This window comes from Rhineura floridana, chromosome 2 (assembly GCF_030035675.1).
Source record: "Rhineura floridana isolate rRhiFlo1 chromosome 2, rRhiFlo1.hap2, whole genome shotgun sequence".
Classification (NCBI taxonomy): Eukaryota; Metazoa; Chordata; class Lepidosauria; order Squamata; family Rhineuridae; genus Rhineura; species Rhineura floridana.
In genome coordinates, this window is record NC_084481.1 from 88996901 (window position 1) to 89017964 (window position 21064).

Here is a 21064-nt window from a genome sequence, read left to right on the forward strand (position 1 = left end):
GCCAGGGATTGTTTTTTTCTCTCCAGCGTAAGCATGGACAAACAGCCCAGCTTGGCACATTCACGGTAAGTCATTAACTATTATTTACCACGACATGCTAAGTGGGCCATTACATCAAGATTATTCAAGCTGCTCAGTTGCTCCTAACCTTCTCTCTGCCTACAGAAAGGGCAACAAAAGAAAATATGGAGCAGATGGTTCTTTTATGATTAGCAACACGCGATGGCCTACAGCAGTAGGGGAAAAAAACTTAATGTGCATGCTATGAAAGGGAGTCCAGGAGGTACGTCCCATGTTTACATCCCATTTGCCTTCTGCATTAAATTTTACCTTTGTAGTCCCTAGTATGTGTGTGTGTGTGTGTGTGTGTGTGTACACACACAAATACACATATTGTATTTTATGTATTTTAAATTTCTTTAATGTTTTTGTGATTTTACTGTTTATAATTTTATTATGTACATGTTTGATTTTATTTTTGTAAGCCACCTTGAGTGCCCTATTATAGGGTAGAAGGGTGGGATAGAAATATTTTAAATAAATAAAATAAATAATAAATTTGCAGCCACTCTGCAACATGTTGTGGAGAAAAGGATGTGAGTGTATCTTTGTCAATGCCCAATGCACAAAGGTTGTCTGCTCTTAAATAAATAATTCCATTAATGTGGTCCCAATACATCTAACATCTATCAATCTGTCTTCTTCCTTCCTCACCATTAAATTTACCCTCTTAGCTACTCATTTTCCTAAGCCTTGTCCATTTTAATGTCATGTCTGATCTCTGAATCCAGCTGACACAATCAGGAGGAGGAGGAGGGCTATTATAACTTGACGCTTCTCATTTTTTAGAGGGCTAGAATTGCTCTTGTCCCTATTACCATTTTATAAAGATTCAGTATTTATTTGAAGAAATTTTACCCCACTTTTCAGCAAACAAAAAACAACCCCCCCCAAACCCTCCCAGAATGGATTACACAGATTGATAAAATAAGACAGCCCCCCCCCCCCCCCCGCTTACCATCTAAAAAGCATGACACAAAAGGAAAAGTGATTAGGGAGCGAGAAGGGGGAAAAAGCAAACAGGCACTAGTTCTTAGTTGCAAAGTGTTTGCAACAAACAACTGGAATGGAAAACTATCCAAGGAGAGGAGTTAAAAGTTGCTGGTCTCTCAGATGAGCCGCTGGAGTGGCTCTGCTTCCCTTCTTTTCCTTCCTCTGCTTCAGCCTGATGTAATGGGTGCTGTCAGGTGGTGGCTGATGGAGGGAGGACACCCATAACACTGGCCTGTCAGCATAGCTGAATATGGCCCTGTCTCTCTTTGCTCCCTCTGCTACATGCCATCAAAATGTGGCAAAAAAATCTGGGTAATTAAATTCCTTACGTAAGAGTTTTAAATAACATCGGATGACTCACAGGTAGGTTGTCCCACCCACCTGTCCAAGTCTCTTGCACAGTGCTTTCCAAGGGTCCGACAGCCAGCTGGTTGTCAGGCACATGAGAACTGCAGTGCAAGGGATTTTGTCAGCCCTGTCTGGTGCTTGGGAAGACCTGACCACAGGGCCGGCAAAGGGCTTTCCAGCGGGCTCAAACTCACTGCTCATCAGTTGGTGGGAGGTGAGCTCAAGCCTGCTTTCTGTAGGGATCAGTACTGAAACAGCTGAAACTGAGCAGTGGTGGGGGAGCTGTTTTAGCAGCAGTTTCAATTCAAACCTTAGTGCTATTGGAGAAAGGCATGCGCTCCCACTGCTCCTCAGCTGATGAGTGGTGGGAGCGCACCTTACTTCCGCAAAGGAACCATCAGGAGCTCACTTTAAGCACTAAACTGTTCCTTTGTAGCCACGTCGGTACTTGCCCCACACCTGACATCACATACAATGTCAGGTGTGGGACAGGTAGGTGGGGTTTGTGAGGAACAGCCTCATGGGCCAAACTAAGACCGTTTCCAAGCAAAATTTGGTCTATGGTATTGAGGTTCCCCACCCATTTAAGGCAGTAAGTATCAGCTGTTCTGATTATAAGGTACTGTTTGAAGTGGCCTTGAAGGCTTCTTTTAGTACTTGTGTGCAATGCATGAATGTTGTTAGTCAGCACCCATTGGAGACAACTGGAGCATTCTATTTATTGATTTAATTATTTTGTCTTGCTTTTTAGTCAAATATTGTCTCCCAAAGTGACTCTCATAATTTTTTTTTTAAAACCTATGCCCGGCCCTGCCTTCAGGCTTATAAAAAAAAAAAAAAAAGACACACAAAAGAAGAGAGGGGGAAAGTAGAGGAGGAGGGGATCAGTTTGACAGTGCCAGAACAAAGGGGGGAGGTGTAAAAAGGCACTTATAACCAGTTAGGGCTAGGCTGGTCTGCTCTTGCTGGTGCTCATTCTTGGATCCAGCAGCCCTTCTCTTCTGACTTGTGGCAGAGGCCTGAGTGTGCTTCTCTTCACTTATGATCATAAGAGTTGGACCTCAAATGTCACCTAGTCCAGCCCCCTGCCAATGCAGGAAACCTGCTACTGCAGCATACCTGATAGGTGACCCTCTCTAGCCCCAGCTTCAAAGCCTCTAATGAAGGAGAGCCCACCACCTTCTGAGGCAATCTGTTCTACTGTCACAGCTTGTACCATCAGGAAGTTCTTTTTAATGTTTTGTCTAAATCCTTTTTTTCTTCTAATTTGAACCCACTGTAATTTCTTATAATTATAACTGGACCCTGCACTCGTCATCTGAGGCCCTTCTTTGTGTGCTCTCTGTGAGGAAGGTGCGAAGGGGGCCACACGAGAATGGGTCCTCTCAGTGGTGACTTCTGCTTTGTGGAATGCTCTTTCCATGGAGACATGCCTGACGCCATTCTTATCTGCTTGTAGGCCCCAGGCAAAAATGTTTTTAGTCACCCAGGCTATTCCCCTTAATTTGGAGGGTACTGAAGTATGTTTGTAGACTCTTCTTTTGCTCATCTTTTTAGTGGGGTGGGCTGAGCTGGATCATCCCTTTTATACATAATATGGCTGAGTATTTTAGGTTCCTTTTTATTCTTGTTTTGATACTTGGTTTTAATGTTTGTTTCTGTAAGTCGCTTTAAGGCACTTCAGTAAAAAAAGCAACTAAAAAATAAATATAACACATAAACATAAATAATAACAGTGGTTCAGGTTCTCTGGAGAAACGGAAAACAAATATGATCTATCTTCTATTTGACGGCCCTTCCAGTGTTTGGAGATGTCTGGATATCGCCTCTTAATCATCTTCTTCTTCTGGCTAAACACACCCAACACCTTCAATATTTTCTCATAGGATTTGGTCTCCAGGCCCCTCACCATCTCCGTTGCTCTCCTCTGGACATGTTCCAGGCTGAGAACAACTGAGTGTTCTTTCTGGCAAGGAGGAGTGAAGCAAAGCCCCCTGGAACATGCTTTTGACCTGTTACTTTCAGGGGCCTCCCACATAGTTCACATTGAAATGGCAAAGTTGTATCTGGCTTACATCACTTCAGTTGAAAAGTAGGGGCTGACATGACTGAATGCTTTTTAGTTCAAAAAAAGGCAAGAAAGCAGGGTGGGGATATGATAGAGATGTATAAAATTATGCATGGTGTAGAGTGCAGATAGGCCTCTCAAAATACTAAAAGCCAGGGTCATCCAATGAAGCAGAATGGTAGAAGATTCAGGACAGACAAAAGAAAGTACTTTTTCTCTCATCACATAGTTAAACTATGGAATTTGCTCAAGAAGATATGATGTTGGTCGCCAGTTTAAATGGCTGTGAAAGGGGCTTAGACAAATTCATGGAGGACAAGACTATCAATGGATACTAATCACGATGGCTATATATTGCTTCCAGTATCACAGAAGCAATATGTCTCAGAGTACCAGTTGCTAGGGGCCAAGAGGCGAATACTATTGCGCTCATATCCTTCTTGCAGGCTTCCCACTGGCATCTGGCTGGCCACTAGGAGAACGGACTAGATGTGCCTTTGGTCTCATCCAGCAGGGCTCTTCTTACATTCTTACACTGATATCAGATGTCAATCATATGGGCTGAATATGGGGGAAATTCTCTACTTCCGCCTCTTTCACTACAAAAGGTGCTTTATTATTAGGCATCTTGGTTTTTTCCTTTGTTTGCAAAAACAGCTGGAAGTAAGTCCCAAGGAATTTAATGAGACTTACTTTTGAATAGAAATGCATAGATAAGATTACACTGCTGTTTCTCCTAAGGTTAAAAAAAACCCTGAAAAGAAGGCACAATCTTAAAATCTGCTTATTATCAACCCCCCATTATATTTAGTATCATCGTACAAATCACTCACAATATTTTTCATAATGGAGAGGGCGGGGTTTACAAAAAGCAGAATATATGCGATTTTGTGCAATTGTGGATCTCCTACCAGAAACAAGACATTTTTTTTCGAACCTTTAACTTTTTTTATATATAAAAAAGTGTCATTTTACTGAGAACATATCCAACCTATGAGTGTCCAACTTCTACGGGCCCCTGGAAACATTTAGTTACTATCATCAGAGAGAGAGAGAAAATTACCTGCAGCCCAATGATATCCACGTTTACTCGAACGTACAACTCACTGATTTTAACGGAACTTCCTTGCAAGTAAGTGTGCAAATGAATTGCAAACATAAGATGCAATAATCTTAAACACTTACTAAGGAGGAAGCGCCACTGAAGATAGCGGAACGTAATTCAGAATTGACTTGCTCAGGACTGCTCGGTAATAAGATCAAAGCGGAACTGGAAATCGTCTCCAGCAGACTTCGCAGCCAACGAGCCCGGGAAAAACTTAATTTCCCATAGTGCACTGAGGCTCTTTTCTCTAGACTACAATTCCCACAATGAGAGTCGCGAGGGGACCGGCGCTTTGTGGTGTGCGTTGCCTGCTGGGAGTTGTAGTCAGGAGGGGCAGGTGGGAAGAGGCCTTGAAGGGGCAAACTCTTTGAGGCTATGGTGCGGGCCTCTGGATACCGGCCGAGTTTGGGTAATGCGGAAAACCAATACGGCAGCAAAGTTTCCTGGAAAAGGACTTTGTTTTTGGCTTCGTGGGGTTGTGGATAGAACGAAGCATCGTTTAATTGCATAAAGCGACTGATGCTCACTTTAGGGAGTAGTCTCGTTAAGGAGTATTTGGGGAAAGGCAGCGGCACGACTATAGGAGCGGGTGGGAATTTTCGTTTAGGTTGAGACAACGGGGAGAGGGTTTGAGAGCCGTGGGGCTAGAGAGGAGTGGGTTGTGTCCCGCCTTTGTTTGAGTGAGGGGGTGAAGAGTCACCTGAGGAATTAAAAGAGGACTGAGCAATGGTCAGAGACTACACCCCACTTTGCAAGGTAGGAAAACCAGCCAAGAGTCTTGTGGCACCGTAAAGACTTGACGGATTTGTTATGGTAGGAGCTTTGGTGCGCGGTCGCTCAGAAAAGTATAGGCAACATAATAAGCCACAAGACATAAGCAGTTTGCAGAAGGGGAGTTGCGTCAAGTGTCTTGCAGCAAAAAGCAACAGAGAGAGTCCCGTGGCACCTTAAAGGCTAACACAGTGGCACTCGTTTTCACATGACCCTGGATGGCTTTTGCTGCCATAGTTTAATCCCTTTGGGATTTGTTGGGTTGGGTTGCCGAGTCAATTAGCTGTGTTCAGTACTATGTTTTGTAAAGTCAGGTTGCATTTGTGTCAGTAAGCTGTGCACTTAAATGGATGAAATGTTCTGACTTTTAAAGGCTTGTAATTTAGGCTGGAGACAGATGTTTTGTTCTTCCATCCAGAGAGAGATGAAGTGGTTTGAAAGAGGGATATACAGTAGCTGCTTGTGCTGCATACCTTTGTTCCACTTTAGTTTCTGGTAAACAGACTGTAAGATTTGTATCACTTCAAAAACCTACACAATCTGTTAGATAGACCGCATGTGACGCTGGGGGGGTGGGAGTAGAAGAAAGGTGTGTGCACATGACATATTGAACCTCATATAGGTCCCTGTGCATTATGAAAACCTTATGCTTTATGTTCTCTGAACTGGATACTTTGTTGTTCTTATGCATAAAAAGTTGTGGCTGGCATTATTTTTGTGCTCTACTTGAAGCTGATGGTAATGTATGGTAAGGTCCCCATCTATATTAAAGTTTGCTTCTATTTAGAGTGGTGATTGGTGTTACTAGTGCCTTTGCCTCTGGTTCTCTGTTCTATCTAGTACTCTTGTTTAAGAAGCATATGGATCCTAAGTGCTTCTTGTGTGTTTTATCTTGTTTGTCATTGTAGGGTAGAAGTTTGGTTCAGATACTCTCTTTGGATTTGTTTCAAAATGTGAAGATTGTTTGTGGGGGGTTTAAAGACCTGCTTCATTTGATTTGGCATCTGTTGACAAGTTGGTGTGAAGAGGTTTGTCAGTCACACATCCACTTATTGCACTGTGTCAGTGGTTGTCTTTGGAAAGGTATGAACATTGATGAGTATGTTGGTAGATTCACATATCCTATCATTATGAGAGACAATCCAGATTGGGTTTGGCAAGGGAAAATTAACCAGGTTTGACACCAGTCCAGAAAACCTCCCAACAACATTGCAGGACTCAGCCCTGCATTTGGAAATGAAATTCATGAAATTGTGCAAAGGATAACTAGGTCCTTAAAACACAACTCAGAAAGCACAAACCTTATTTTTCTGAGAAAAAGCATGATTGTTGAAGTATCTGGTTGGTGTGATTTCTGCTCATATTGCTTTCTGCTGCATACTATGAATTGGGTACTTCTCACTCCCTCCCATAAATAACCCGGTATAGAGTTCGGTATAATAATGCTGTATCTGTCCCTGTTCATGTAGATTGTCAATGCAGGTTATCGCAGTTTAGATTCATATTCAAGTGTGCAGACCTGGTGGGACAAACTCCTTAAACTAGTGTTAATCCTGTAATGAAAACATCACACCAGTAACACTCCTGGCACATAGTGCAATCCAGTGTTTGAGTTCTATAATGGGAGTTCAAACCTTCTCAGAAATGGAATCCTCTGAACTAGAGGCCTTTCTTCTAATCTCAGGGTCATGTGAAAACTGCTTGTGGTATTTACTCAGGTTATGCCAGTGGTAACTATCTCAATTGTACTTGTGAGATATATTAAAAGAAAGAAATACTGGTGTTCATCTTAAGCTGTTGAAATTGGAAAGTGAAGAAATGGATATGTGTGATAAAATCTCTTGAAAAAGTCATTCATGAACATGGCCTGAAGTGCATCCTATACAGTATGTGTAGCTTTGGTAGAACTAGTGTTTAATTGTTTTTAGATTAATCAATTTTTAAAAAACCCATTTTTCATCAGCTAGCAATTGATTGATCTGTAGAGCATCTCACATAGCCAGGAGAGAATGCCTCTTCTAAGATTATGTCTACTATGATGACACATACATATTATTAACCAAAAAGAGAGAGAAATAAGTGTTTATTCCAGTGCAAAATTTAAACAATGAAGCAACTTGACTCCTCTAACTGATTGACTAAGATTTCTGTAATCAGGTGTTAGGCCTCGTTCTTTCTTTGCTTTTCACCTGTGTAGACTTTCAATGAACTCTTAACAGAAGATGTCATCTGGACTCACAGAAGAACAGAAAAGGAAGATTGAGCAGAATAGGCAGAAGGCTTTGGCAAGGAGAGCAGAACGACTAGCAGCTCAGCAGGGTGGCTTTGCAAAGAAGCAGTCTGACCTGCAGAATCTTGCTAGCTGTCAAGGAAAACTGCCACAGCCTTTGAAGAGGGAGAACCATCATACCAACCTCAGCAGCTGTAACCTCCAGGTCTTGGACAACCATGTGTTGCAGGAGGGCCTTCAAGTGCCCCACAGTTGCTTTGGCTCAAACCAACAGGTGGCCATTTTGTGTGGTGCCCTATGGAAGAATGATTTGGAGCCATCGCCAGTGACACAAGACTCTTTGAGTCACTCTCGTGGGTGTTATTCTGATCTGAGTGCTCAGGAGCAAGGTAAAGCAATCCAATGTGATTCTAACACGCTGCACCTAACTAAATGTTGTGCAGAAAAGCATCCGTCTAAACTGGATGGTAATAGAACCCCTCACAATATTGAAGACTCAAAGATTTGGAATGTAACTACCAGTGGGTTTGGTGGCATTAAATGTATGCCACCAATGGACACCAGCAGCACTGCCTTTAATGATTGTGAAAAGCAGGCAAGTCCCAGAAATTCAACCTGTGAACTTTTTGCCAAAAAAGAAGGTAGTAGCATATTGCAGTTCTATGGCACAAAAAAATGTCCAGTGCCTATAACAGGAGGCAAGCAACAGAAACCACCAGTTCCTGGGACTGCAGGCAACATATCCGAGATGCCCATACAGAAAAACGCACACAGTGTCCTCAAAGGGAAATGTGTGAAGCACTCCAATGACCGATTTCGGGTTGAAATAGGATACAATGCTGAACTTATTGAAATGTTCAGGAGCTTACCAAGCAAAAATTATGGTAAGACAACTGATGATTTATTGTACCTCTTGTAGTGCAATAGGCAGTGCGTTTAGAGATTTGTCATAGCTATGATTCTGCTAGACCTCATAGATAATGCAGAATTGGGTAGCTTTAAAAAGAGCAAGTAACTATGAGTTTGTAGAAAAACCTGAACAAATAATAATAATTAGGGAGACATGAGGTTCGGGTTGCATCTCTGGCTCTCCTCGGTATGCCTGCTGCTTTTGAATTTGTCATGAGCTCCTTATCTGACCCTGATATGCTGCTGGACATCTCCCCCCCCCCCAGTGGAGTAGGGAAGAGTAGAGTAGGAGCTTGGTCCCTTTCCTTGCATGCCAACTGTGAAAAGAATGGAGGGAGGCAAACTGAAACTGGAGCCTTTTCATCTTGCCTGCCTCTCTCCCAAACCTTTTCTTCACTGTGGGAGAGGCAGACAGCTAGTGGTGCTGGTGGAGGATGCAGCAGCCCCTTCAGATGATGGGTATGAACCCAGACTCTGCCATCAGCCTAGAACAGTGGTTCCCAAACTTTTTTTCCCATGGACCATTTGGAAATTGTTGTGAGTTTTGGTGGACCATTTTTCTGTCTGCTTCACCAATTGAAATGCCCTGTGCTAGATACTATATTTATTGCTTCTTTTATTTCTTATATTGTATTTTATTGTATATATTCCATAGAATTCAAATTGTAATAGAATCAAATAAAATATAAGAAAAGAAGAAGCAATAAAAATTTAAAATCAATATAAATACTGTATTGAATGTGGACATTCTGCAGACCACCTGAGTGAAGCTTGTAGACCATTAGTAGTCCACGGACCACGGTTTGGGAACCCCTGGCCTAGAGTGTTGGAAACCATGGAATCCTGGGTTCAATTCCAGTCTTGGCCATGCAGTTCAGCAGGTCCCTCAGTGGGCTTATTTTGCCAGAAATTGAAGATGCTTTTATTTCACCTGGCTTGCAATGTGTGACACCAAGTTTTACTGCTGCCAGTTTTAACATGTAACATTGTTTATCTTTGCTGCTGCCATCAGGTTGTTGTTGTTGTTAAGTGTTGATTGTATGTTCTTTGTTGCTGATTTTATTTTTATTTTAAATTTATATCTGTCTTTCCTCCTGTAACAGGTTTATAAGTTGTACTTGTATTGATTATATAAGATAGGGTTTTTTCATTATGTTGTGCATCACCCTGAGTACTTTTAGTAGAAGAGCTAAAATTTTTTTTTAATTAAAAAATATTATTGGGATGTATCATATTTGTCATATTTGGAATAGATCCACTGAAACCAAGGGACATGACATGTCTGTTGATTTCAGTGAGTCTACTCCGAGTATGACTTTGTGATTATCTACTCAGGCTGTTGTGCAGGTGAATTTGACATGGATTTAAAAATATTCTTAACCTCTTAACTTGTTCCATTACCGCTGAGAACCAGAGCTGGCAGAGTGACATGACCATCTCAGGCCACTAATTTTGAATGTCATGAAAAGCAAACTGTTCAGTGTTTAATTTATTATTATTGCCTTTTTGCTGCCAGGGAAGGGGAGAGTGGCTTGTGAGATTTTGTGCCCCAGGTGCCAAAATAATAACCAGATGTTGGTACTGTGGTTGCGATGGGGATGGGGAGGGCACCTTTTGCTGCTCTTCCTCAGGCAGTAAAATTCTTAGGCTGCCCTTGATTAGAGCTCGTATTTCAACATGAGATTTTGCTTCTCATTGCATTTGAAATCCCATCTGTTCTTTGGCTGACACAGGCATGCATAGGCTGTCTTTCTGCACTGTGTTATGCATGTGTTTAAATCTCCTTTCTGGCTTTGGCATGGGTAAAGGGCCTCCACAAATAAACCACGATTTACTAAAATTATTTTTTGCATGGAGATCCTATATAGATGCAGCCTCCTTCTCCACACGTGGTTTTGAGTCTGTGCTGAAATTCCACTATGCCAGCACTGCCAATGGTGGCAAACAAGGAATGGCTCTGTGGGGATGTCAAGGTAGGATTTGGGAGCAGAGGTCTAGCATCTTACTCAGCAGAACTAGCAGAAGAGACCCCATATGCAGCAGACTGGCTTACCACATTTTGAAATAAATGAAGAAATATACATTGCCATCTATAGAGGGCCCCTATAAGACCATTAAGTCCAGAATCTAAAATCACCTGATGGTATTAGTGGGAGTGCTACGTGGGTCGCAGCAGCACGTCCTACATGCTGTCATAGAAATTCCTTGTGCAGGTGCAACTTACATTACTGAATATATTAAACGGACCCTTTCTGCTCCCAAATTACTCTCCAAATTTTACTCTGCTTCAGATCCTGCAACAAGGATGTGGAATTTCAGTCTGGAAGACTATAGTCATCTCAGTAAGTAATTGGACAGTTGACATTTTTCTTGGGAGTCAAACATAAGAACATAGGCACCTGCCTTATACTGAGTCAGACTATCTAGCTCAGTATTGTATACACTGACTGGCAGCAGCTCTGCAGGGTTTCATGTGAAGAACATTCCCAGCCTTACCCGAAGATGTTGGGGATTGAACCTGGGATTTTCTGCACATAAGGCATCTGCTCTGCCTCTAAGCTATGGCCCTTCCCGTTTAGGAACAGAATGATTTGGCACAGAAATGTGGACTACAGAGCCTGTGAGATCTTTATTAATATGATTAATATGAAATTGTTGTAAACCGCCCAGAGAGCTTCTGCTATGGGGTAGTATACAAATGTAATAAATAATAATAATAATAATTTGTTTAATTCATAGCAGAGGAAAAAGTAGTTTATATTCAAAAGTTGGAATTCAGGCTTACAACAAGAATACTAGATCTTGCTGTTACAAAAGTTGTTCAAGGTGTGTTTGAAGAAGATTATTTTGAAAAAAATAGTAAATGGTTTTTAATGCTATTTCAACATTTTGGAGTTTATCAGTGGGTTTGTGGGAGAGAATAGAGTCTGCAGTTTGAGGGTGTTTTTTTTTTTTTAAAAAAAAGGTTTTTGTAACTTGTCATCAATAATTTAAAGTTCTGATTGCCAGCAAAATCATTACTTTCTGAATGTAGCTCAACTCACAAAGGGAACAGTCCCTGCTGAGTTAGGAATGGGGAGAATAAGTAATTAAGATGCATCTTCTGAGCTTGCTTAGTGGGCATCTCTAGGCACTCATGTTGTTCTGCTTTTCTTCTGCATCTGAAAGTCTCTCGTGCTTTTTCTCTCTGTTCTCTTCAATTTTACATTGCCCTAGGGAGTTGATTGTTTTTCCCCCAGGTTCCATTTGTTCTTTTTTCTTTTCTTTTCTTTTGCAAACCTGTTTTTACCCATAGTGGGAGCAGCAGAACAGCTTCCTTCTGTGACTTTGACACCTCTGGAAGGAATGGAAGCAACCACGAGGGCCACTGAGTCTTCTGTTGGTAGAAGCCCTCAGTTGAGGTCCCTCTTGCAGATGTGCATTGGCTGGCAGAAACCGTTGGCAACTATCAGAGGGAAATGTGTGCTGATTTCATACTCTCGGTTTGAAGTAGACATTGGCTATGCCGCTGACATCATAGGGGTGTTCAAGCAGTTGAATTCTAGGAATTATGGTGAGTGATATAGCTGATGTCTTCACTGCAGCAGTGGTTGCTGTAACCTGGACCTAGTCGATGCAGTTGTTATTTTCCCTCTTGTTTCCTTCCCTACCTCATATGTTCTATGTAATGCTTGTAATAAAGAACAAAGAGTTGATAGCCTTTTGTTAGATACTGGATTTAATTAAAGCCATATGGAACTATTAGACAAGAAGTGTTAAAATTTTACACTTGATTTTTTTATTATACAGCCACGAGAGTGGCTGTATACTATAGCCAGCAGGGATTTTTCACATTCCACAATGTTAAATTGAAAATACCCCCCATGCCATTCTGATGCTTCCCATAAGCTCATTTCAAGACAAAACCTTACAAAACTTATAGTCCTGAACTCAGAAATGCTTGCTTAACAACCCTGTCAATTTTCATGGCGATACACAAAACAGTCAGAGAGAATAGACAGTTCAAATTGTAAAAAGAGAGAGAAAAACCTCAGAGCCCTTTTGGACTTTTTTCTCTGAAAGTTCTCATAATCTGTTGAAATTCATTAAAAATCAGCCATGTTCACAGAGTACCTGTAATCCTAATACTGACGTTGCCCCATACTCTGACCTTCATCTGCTGCAGTTTAAAAGTTTAAAAAATGCCTGGCTGATTTTTAATTAATTTAATAAATTTTGGCTGGTACCCAATGATAACGCGGAGCATGCTCAGTAAGAACCAACTGTCAGTGTTCTAAAAGCCTCACAGTTGCTGGCCTTGGCTAATCAGGGGGCCACACCCACACCAGACTTTGATTTCATGTGAGACAGTCATGGCTTCCCTCAAAGAATCCTGGGAAGTGTAGTTTGTGAAGGGTGCTAAGAGACTCCTATTCCCCTGAGAGAATGGTTTAACAGTCAGCCACTCTGATTGAAGGTCTGTGAGGGGAACAGGGCGTCTCCTAGCAACTCTCAGCACCCTTCACTAACTACACTTCCCAGGATTCTTTGAGAGAAGCCATGACTGTCCAAAGTGAAATAAAGGCCTGGTGTGGATGTGGCCAGGGAAAGCTTTGGTTTAAATTTGGGTGGGAGGCTACATGTGTCTGCTGTAGAATAAAAAGGTGGGGGAAAGCCTGAAAAAGAATGATTCTGTTTACGATGTTTTCCTTTTGGAAAGGAAAGGGGCTTCCCTTCTGCCCAGTGCCCACCCACCCAATCTCCTCCCCTCCCACTCCCTGCCCCTTCCCTGGGTCAGTGTTGGACTACGACCTGGGAGACCAGGGTTCGAATTCCCACACAGCCATGAAACTGACTGGGTGACCTTGGGGCAGTCACTGCCTCTTAGCCTCAGAGGAAGGCAGTGGTGAAATCACCTCTGAATACTGTTTACCATGAAAACCCCATTCAAAGGCTCGCAATAGGTGGGGATTGACTTGAAGGCAGTCCATTTTCATTTTCAAACATGATTGCATAGAAATAAATCCCACTGAACTAAAAAAATATGCAAATGATCAAACCCACCCTCCCTTCTCCTTCCTCCTATCCCCTCCTCTTGCCCCTTCCCTCCACCTTCCTTTGCCCCTCACTCCCCATCCCCTTCCAATCCCCTCTTTCCCCTTCCCCCTCCTCCCCTTCCTCCTCCCCATGGTCAGTTTTACCTATCTTAAACATGATTGCACGGAAGTAAATACCATTGAACTCTATAAGCATGCAAATGATCAAACCTGCCCTCCCCCCTTCCTTTGCCCTCCTCCAATACACTCCTTCCCACTCCCCCTCCTCCTCCCCCATGGTCAGTGTTTCCTATCATAACCAAGATTGCATAGGAGTAAATCCCATTGAAAATGAGCATGCAAATGATCAGACCTGCTTTTTCCCCTCTCCTCTCCTCTCCCTTCCTCCTCCCCTGCCCACTCCAGCCCTCCGTCCCTCCCCCCCCTCCAGTCAGTTTTACCTATCCTAAGCATGATTGCACGGGAGTAAATCACACTGAATTTAATAAACATGCAAATGATCAAACCTGTCCTCCTCCCCTCCCCATCCTGCCTGCTCCCCTCCCAGTCCTCCCCTCTGCATTTCCTTCCCTCCCTCCTCCTCCCCTCCCCCTCCTCCCCTCCCCATCCTCTGTGGTCAGTTTCACCTATCCTAAGCATGATTGCTGGGGAGTAAATCCCACTGAACTCAATAAGCATGCAAATGATCCATCCATTCTCAGCAAACTTGGACAGGATCCCATTTCTTACCTCCCGGATTAAAAAGCAGGGAAATTCACTAATAGGCAAAAAACCTTGCGGTTTAAGAACATACCTATAGCCCCCAGTTATTCTATCATACTTTAAAAAGCAGGGAAATTGGACAGCTATAGTGAATGCACCAGGGGAGCAGGAGACCTGAACTCCTCTTTGAGATACTGTACTGCCCTACAAATATGTCAAAATGCAAACACCATTTGGGTTGGTCTTTCACAGTCCAATCCACTTCCTGTGTAGCTTGGAAGAATTTGGTAAAATGTGCCTCTGAGCATATGGTAAAACTAAATCAGTTTGTGGTCTGCATGAGTGTCCTGTGCAATTGTAATTGGCTCATTTAATCTGAATCTCAAATTGACCAAACATTTTAGATGTTGCTCATATAAATGAAGCTTTGCTGTACTTGTAAGGAGTTGTGAAATGTTAAGTTCTCATATGAGGTGGCGGTACTTCTTACATGTTTATTTCCTTATTATGATTCTTACAGATATGAAGACCAGAAAATGGAATTTTCTGCTGGAAGACTACCTAAGACTAAGTAAGGAGCTGCCTTTCCTTAGCAGGCTCTATTCTTTTGAGACACTTACTCACTTAAAACTAATTTCTTAAAAATTCTCTTAGAGTTAGTTGAAATGGCCATGAATTTCACTTTTGCCTCTTTTGATGCTTTACAAAGGGGACAATGTTTACACATTTCACATACTAATAGAATGGCATTACAATCTACATCACCCAGTATTATCTGTGTGAAAACTAGAAGTATTATTTATCTGTAGACTAATCTGTGACTGTATTCTACATTAGGGATAGGAAAACCTGTGGCCCTTCAGATGTTGCTGGACTCCCAACTCCTATCAGCCCCAACCAGCATAACCACTGGTCAGGGATAGCAACATCTGGAGGACTACAGTTTCCCCATCCTTGCTGTACTACTTTAGTATTGAAGGCAGTTGCATCTAATAGAGCAGCTGTTGCTCCTCTATAGTAGCTCTAATGGGTATTTTGGCCAAGAGTTATTCAGAGATAGGAAAGCTTCCAGCCCCCCCCCTCTCCCTCCCCCCTCCCTCTCCCCCTCCCTCTCTGTGTGTTTAGGGTTTTCTCCTGGCCCAAAATAATGGGAAGCCATACATCACTCTGAAACAAGTCTGGAAATAGAGAATGCAGTCAGATATTAGTTTCAAGATCTTAATGGATTGGTTGCAAGGAAATGACAAAGAGGTCTTGGTAGATGTTCTTGTAGGACATGCTGCTGAGCCCTGATCCAAAAGAGTGTAAGCGTGCAGCTGGGCCTGTGCAAGTGTAGCCCTGTGAAATAACATACAGTCACAATTGTGTGGGAGACTAAATCCAACTCTACACTTCATCTCTGCACTCTCTCTCTCTCCTGAACAGCTTCTCTGTGCAATTACTTACAGTTACTTACTTTATTTACATGACTATGCACACGCTACTTCAGCTGCTGGGTTGTGCTGTGAAAGTGAGTGTACAGCACCCATCTGGGCAATCATTTTCTAATTCAACTAGGGGTGCAAATGCAGAAGGTCGATTTCATGTGTATGCCTCTTAGTTTCATTGGTATGAATGTCTGGGGTAGTCTGCAATCCTCTAATATGGAATATTATACCCTAACAACATTGATTTTTAAAAAGGGCCTGCTACGTTCATCTTAACCATTTTACCTGTTTACCCACTAGCTCAATCATCTTAAGATAAAAGGTCACTTGGGGACAAGAGAGGGGGGAAAAACTTCGGATGAATCATTCAAGCTACTGAGACATCCTAATTTTTCCAACTTGTCTGCAAAACAGCAACGACAGCATAATTGCTGCAATTTGCTAGTTTATAATTCTAGCGTGCAACTTTTTTTGGTGTAATAACAGTGTAGGGCTCTGTTTCAGCAGGGAGAGACTTCTTTCCTTGCTGGAGGAGCACAGATTAAACCTAGGGGTATATACTGAACAGCCTATCATACAAGTACAAATAGAAATCCTTTCATATATTTATATGCTTTCAGAATGAAGTATTTTGCCTAGGTAGCAGGGGTCTAATCATTCTAGAGATAACTAAAAGTAACTGTAGTTTGCAGTCAATACGCAGGTTCCTATAATGTGAACAAGTGCCTGTTTGAACTACTGAGTGTTTTTTTTCACTGTCAGAATTAAGTTCCAGTTTCTAGATTTCTGTATTTTAGTGATTTTTCCTTTGAAAGAAAGGGCTGCTTGCAGGACTGTGGGTTTTTAAATTTGTTGCAATGTCTAATACAGTTCAGCAACATTCTGATTACCGTGTCAACAAAAAATTAGTGTCAGTGCTCAGCTTAAAATGAACAGACAGTGCTTAATCCATAATCATTGTATTCAGTATTTTTGGAGAGAATTATTTGGTCCAATTATATAATTTCTTCTCTCAGAAAACTTGCCCTATTCCAAACCTGGGTATTTTCTGGAAGTACTGAAAGGCCTTCTTTCTTCTGCTAGCTCTGTGTATATATTATGTATTTGCACATATGTTTATGTGCCTTGATTAGGTTGGCATTTTTCATAAAGTTGTTCTTTACCAATTTATTGATCGATAAAGCCATTCTTAGGGAAGGTAATCTCTTTTTTTGTCTCAAAATGAACGCTTCAGAACTATAAAATACACAAATGTGGTGGGCTAGCGTGGGCTAGGAATCCAAACAAATACACACTCTTTTGGTGTGCTAATTCACATTTGTTAAGTGAATGTCATTTACAACTATACCTAGACACATAAATTCCTCTTGTGTGTTCTTTTCAGTTGAACTGGTAAGGAACTTACCAGCAGTGGAGGTAGAACCATTGCCTAAGCCAGTAGTACAAGCCTTTGCTGCGCAGTTTGAGAAGTCCATCGCAAAGGCTGGAGACATCCTTGAAGTGGACCTTTCGGGAGTGGATCCTAAAGTTGTGGCCAGCCTCATGCCGTTTCAGAGAGAAGGTGTGAAGTAAGTCAAGCCCTTAGACCTTTTTTGGGGGGAAAAACTACAAGTACTAAAGTGTTGGCACTTGCATTCATATTTAATTTGAGTGTTGTTGACTCTTGTTCTATCTTGTAAAAGTGACTTGTACCTTATGCTATTGGTCCCAGATTGGCCCAATAGGGGGCTCCCAGGTTTAGTAACATGGCACATGAACACAAAGCCATGAATGTCTGGTGGATAATTCATCCCTGCTGCTATTACTTGAAGATGACCCTTTGAGAGGTTGAAAGTTGACATTGTCAGGAAATAGAATCCTTTGTCAGTTTCAAGATATTGCAAAGTGTAATTTGCATGTAGATGTGTGGAATTCACTTAATCTTGATTGCTAACTATTCCTGCTAGCTACGCCTTTCCCTGTGTAGAGAGAATTGTGTTTGCTGCCTTTTCTATTGCTTGAATAACTTATTAGAAACTGCAGTAGTAATTGGGGCTTTTTTCAACGCACTCTTGGAAAAGGCAGAGATTTCACTGTCCCTGAGTAGTGAACTCCTTTGGTGCAAAAGCTTTTGCTAACCAGGCTGAAATACATTTACACAGAAGCTTCCTTTCTGGTTGCCCAGTCTTTGTTCAGTTGTCATATGTGAATCAAGAATCTGGAATGGAAAAGGAAATCTCAATTTTTGATATGATTTGAATAAGTGGGGTTTTGGGGGTGATGGAGGTGGTATTGAACTTGCAAGTAGATTTTAGTCCTTAGAACAGGGAGGGGAAAGCGGTGGCCCTCTAGATGTTGCAGACTACAGCTCTCATCTTTCCTGACCAATGATCATGCTGGATGGTGCTGATTGGAGTTAGAGGCCAATAACATCCAGAAAACCACAGCTTCCCCATCCCTGCCTTAGAACAATTGAATTAATTGTGGAAATGGAAGCAATAATACGTTGATCTCTTCCTTTCTCCCTCCTTCAGTTTTGCCATCTCCAAAGAAGGCCGATTGCTTCTTGCAGATGATATGGGCTTAGGGAAAACAATCCAGGCAATCTGCATTGCTGCATATTATAGAAAAGAGTGGCCACTGCTGGTGATAGCTCCTTCCTCAGTGAGATATACATGGGCAGAGGTAATGTCTGTATTTTCTGAACTTCTTTTTAGTCTTCTGTCATGATTTGGCTGATATGTTTTGAGAGAGGCACTGCAATATTTGATGCCGGCAGAAACAAGGCAAGTGAGAACTGTGCTTCATATTGGCTCTCAGCCTTGAAGAACTACAGCAGCTCTGTCACTTAGCAGCGTTCCATTATTGCTCTTTGTGATTCTCATAATTCTAAAAGGAATCTTAAGAACGGAGATCATGAAGCCCAGAGCAGCTCCAGTTTAGGGATGAAAATGGGCATACAGAAGTAGATGGAAATTCTGTAGTCTCTTAATCTTTGACCATTGCATAAAACTCTTTACTCACCGAATACAGGGGGCAAACTTCCCTCTTCCTCATTCATAAAAATAACAGCATAGGAATTGCTTTCAAATAATTGCCCTGTCCTACTCTGTCATGCAGCAGCAGGTTGGGTAAAAACCAAAATGTGTGTATCTTCAGAGTAGACTCAGTGCAGATAATAGATATGACTAACTTAGGGTCATTAATTTCAGTGGGTCTACTCTGAGTAGGACTTAGTTGAATACAACCCTCTGCTTTGGATTTTTTTTTTTAGCAGAGAACATGGTTTATAAGTGCTGAACTAGATAAGTGTTATGATTCATAATCCAAGCAGGAGTTTGGGGAGGCCAACAGCTTCATGAGATATCTCAGGCCTACGAAGCAGGCTAATACTAATGCCCATTTCTAATTCCAACATAGCTGTTTTTACCTTAGGAGTGAAACTGAATAGACCAGAACATGACTACTTGAAAAGAAGGATTCTAGCTTGCCATAACAGGCAGAAACTCTCCCCACCATCCTGTGTGACCACTGTTTGTGAGTGAGAACTATAGCCAAGCTGACTGGACTCCTACCACTTTAGATACTGTGGCAGGCTGTGTTCCAGCCAGCTTATTATCTGAAATAACATTTGGGGGGGGGGGCTCTATCTGTGAATGGGTTTACTCTCAGATTTGCTCCTTGTTCTGATATAATGAGACAGCTGTCTCATAAGGGGGAACATTCCTAGCTTGACATCTGTCCAAACATCAGCCTAGTTCTCAATGAGGTGGTCAGCCTTGTGTCTTGGTTGTACTACCTCAGACTGCAGGGATGGTTCGCATCATGGACTGCTTCCTTAAAAAAAGAAAAGAAAAAGATTCCTATAAATGGAAAACTGGCATGTCGGAAACAAGGCAAAGCCAGAACCCTTTACCCTGCAATATGCTGGGATTTTTTTAAATGAAAGAACAGAGAGCCCCCACCTGCAGTCTGAAGTGTTTCAGCCCAGGCAGGCTGACCACTCTGGTGAGAATTAGGCTATTGTGAGGAATATCATGGCTACCTTTGAAAGAGATAGTTGCTACTGGGTCGGTGGATAGGTAATCTGGAATTGAGTCCCAAATTGAGACATGATGCAGACTGAACTGTTTCTTCATGGAACACACTTTGTGAAAACCAGCAGGCGCAGATACAGTGTTATCTTCAGTTTCTACATAAAAACATTGGAAATAATATTGGTGTATGCTGTGGAGGTGAATACAGTTAAGGATTGCCTAGCACTTTGTAAACTTTTTTTAAAGTGCTGCATGAACAATGGCAACTATTTTTGAAAGGTAGCTATAAGCTTTAGGCTATTTAGATGTAAAAATAATGTTTTCTGCTCATGACTTTGTCTTCCTTTTTGCTGCTTTAGGCTTTCCACAGATGGCTTCCTTCCTTGTGCTCAGATACCATCAGTGTCATAGCAACGGGCAAGGACTGCCTCTCAGCAAGATTGATAAACATTGTCAGTTTTGACCTTCTCAGCAAGATGGAGAAGCAGCTGAAAACCACCTTCCAAGTTGTGATTGTTGTAAGTAGGGCATCCTATTGGGGAAGGTAGGGGGTACAGTTTTCGATGGGCCAGGCAGAGGCAGAGATGGGAAACTTGTTCAGTGCAAAGGAGGCATATTAGTCAGTTTCATAAAACCGAAGGCTCAGTTTGTAAATAAAACTTGTCTGAGTTGAATGGTTGTAGGTCATGTTATGCTACCATCTGCACAGTATGAAATTAGAAGTGGCTGCTTTTCTAAGGGTGATTATCTCCTGTTAACCAGTATTTCTGTTTACACTGTTTGACAATTATAGCAGACATTTGCTTACTAAATGTATTGGTTTGGGCAGCAGTCAGTTGGAAGAGATATTCTCTCTCTCTCTCTTTTTGTATTTTTGAAAGTACAAATGTTCTTGTCTAGGCAGCTATAGTGGAGGGTGGCCAAGAGTTCTGCTGTTATATTTCTGATCCCAGTATTCAAAGTAATGAGTCGCCCTTCGTGGCCAAGGAAGGGCATAGAAATCATGTTTTCAAATATGACTTCTGTACCCATCTCATGGTCTGGAAGGACCAACTCACGACTTCTGCTTTTTGTTTTTTTGTTTTGTTTTAAAAGTTTAGGACAGGCTGTCATTGTTTTCTGATGCCTTTCTTGGCAACAATGAGGTCTAGGGACTTGAATATTTTTAATGAAATCTTTACTCCTGATTGCTTTAAGATCTTACAAAAGACTCCGGTGGCCACATATTGTTCAACTTTGCTTGGGGGTATATAACTGTTTAGTTGCTGGAATTTGTACATGGAATGGTAATTCTACACTATGATTCAGGATTATGAAATTAACTCTGGAGACCCTTGGGCTTGTGTGTTCCTCTCCCCTTGTGCTTCAAGTAGGTGGGGAGAGGAGATTGAAGCTGCTG

The 21064-nt window shown here is 41.9% G+C and overlaps 1 protein-coding gene across 5 annotated transcripts in view; it reads left to right on the top strand.

Annotated features, from left to right (window-relative positions):
• Positions 1–4834: 4834 nt before the first annotated feature.
• SMARCAL1 (SWI/SNF related, matrix associated, actin dependent regulator of chromatin, subfamily a like 1) overlaps positions 4835–21064 on the top strand; it is a 61686-nt gene continuing 45456 nt past the window's right edge. The window contains exons 1-8 of one of the 5 annotated variants that reach the window (XM_061609230.1): positions 4835–5330; positions 7543–8459; positions 10776–10826; positions 11780–12037; positions 14743–14793; positions 17034–17217; positions 18163–18313; positions 20025–20183. In XM_061609230.1, the coding sequence (XP_061465214.1) occupies positions 7568–8459; positions 10776–10826; positions 11780–12037; positions 14743–14793; positions 17034–17217; positions 18163–18313; positions 20025–20183 (1746 nt within the window). In that variant the 5' untranslated portion in view covers positions 4835–5330; positions 7543–7567. The remainder of the gene's footprint in view (positions 5331–7542; positions 8460–10775; positions 10827–11779; positions 12038–14742; positions 14794–17033; positions 17218–18162; positions 18314–20024; positions 20184–21064) is intronic. The other 4 variants (XM_061609229.1, XM_061609231.1, XM_061609232.1 and 1 more) reach the window with 4 other exon arrangements.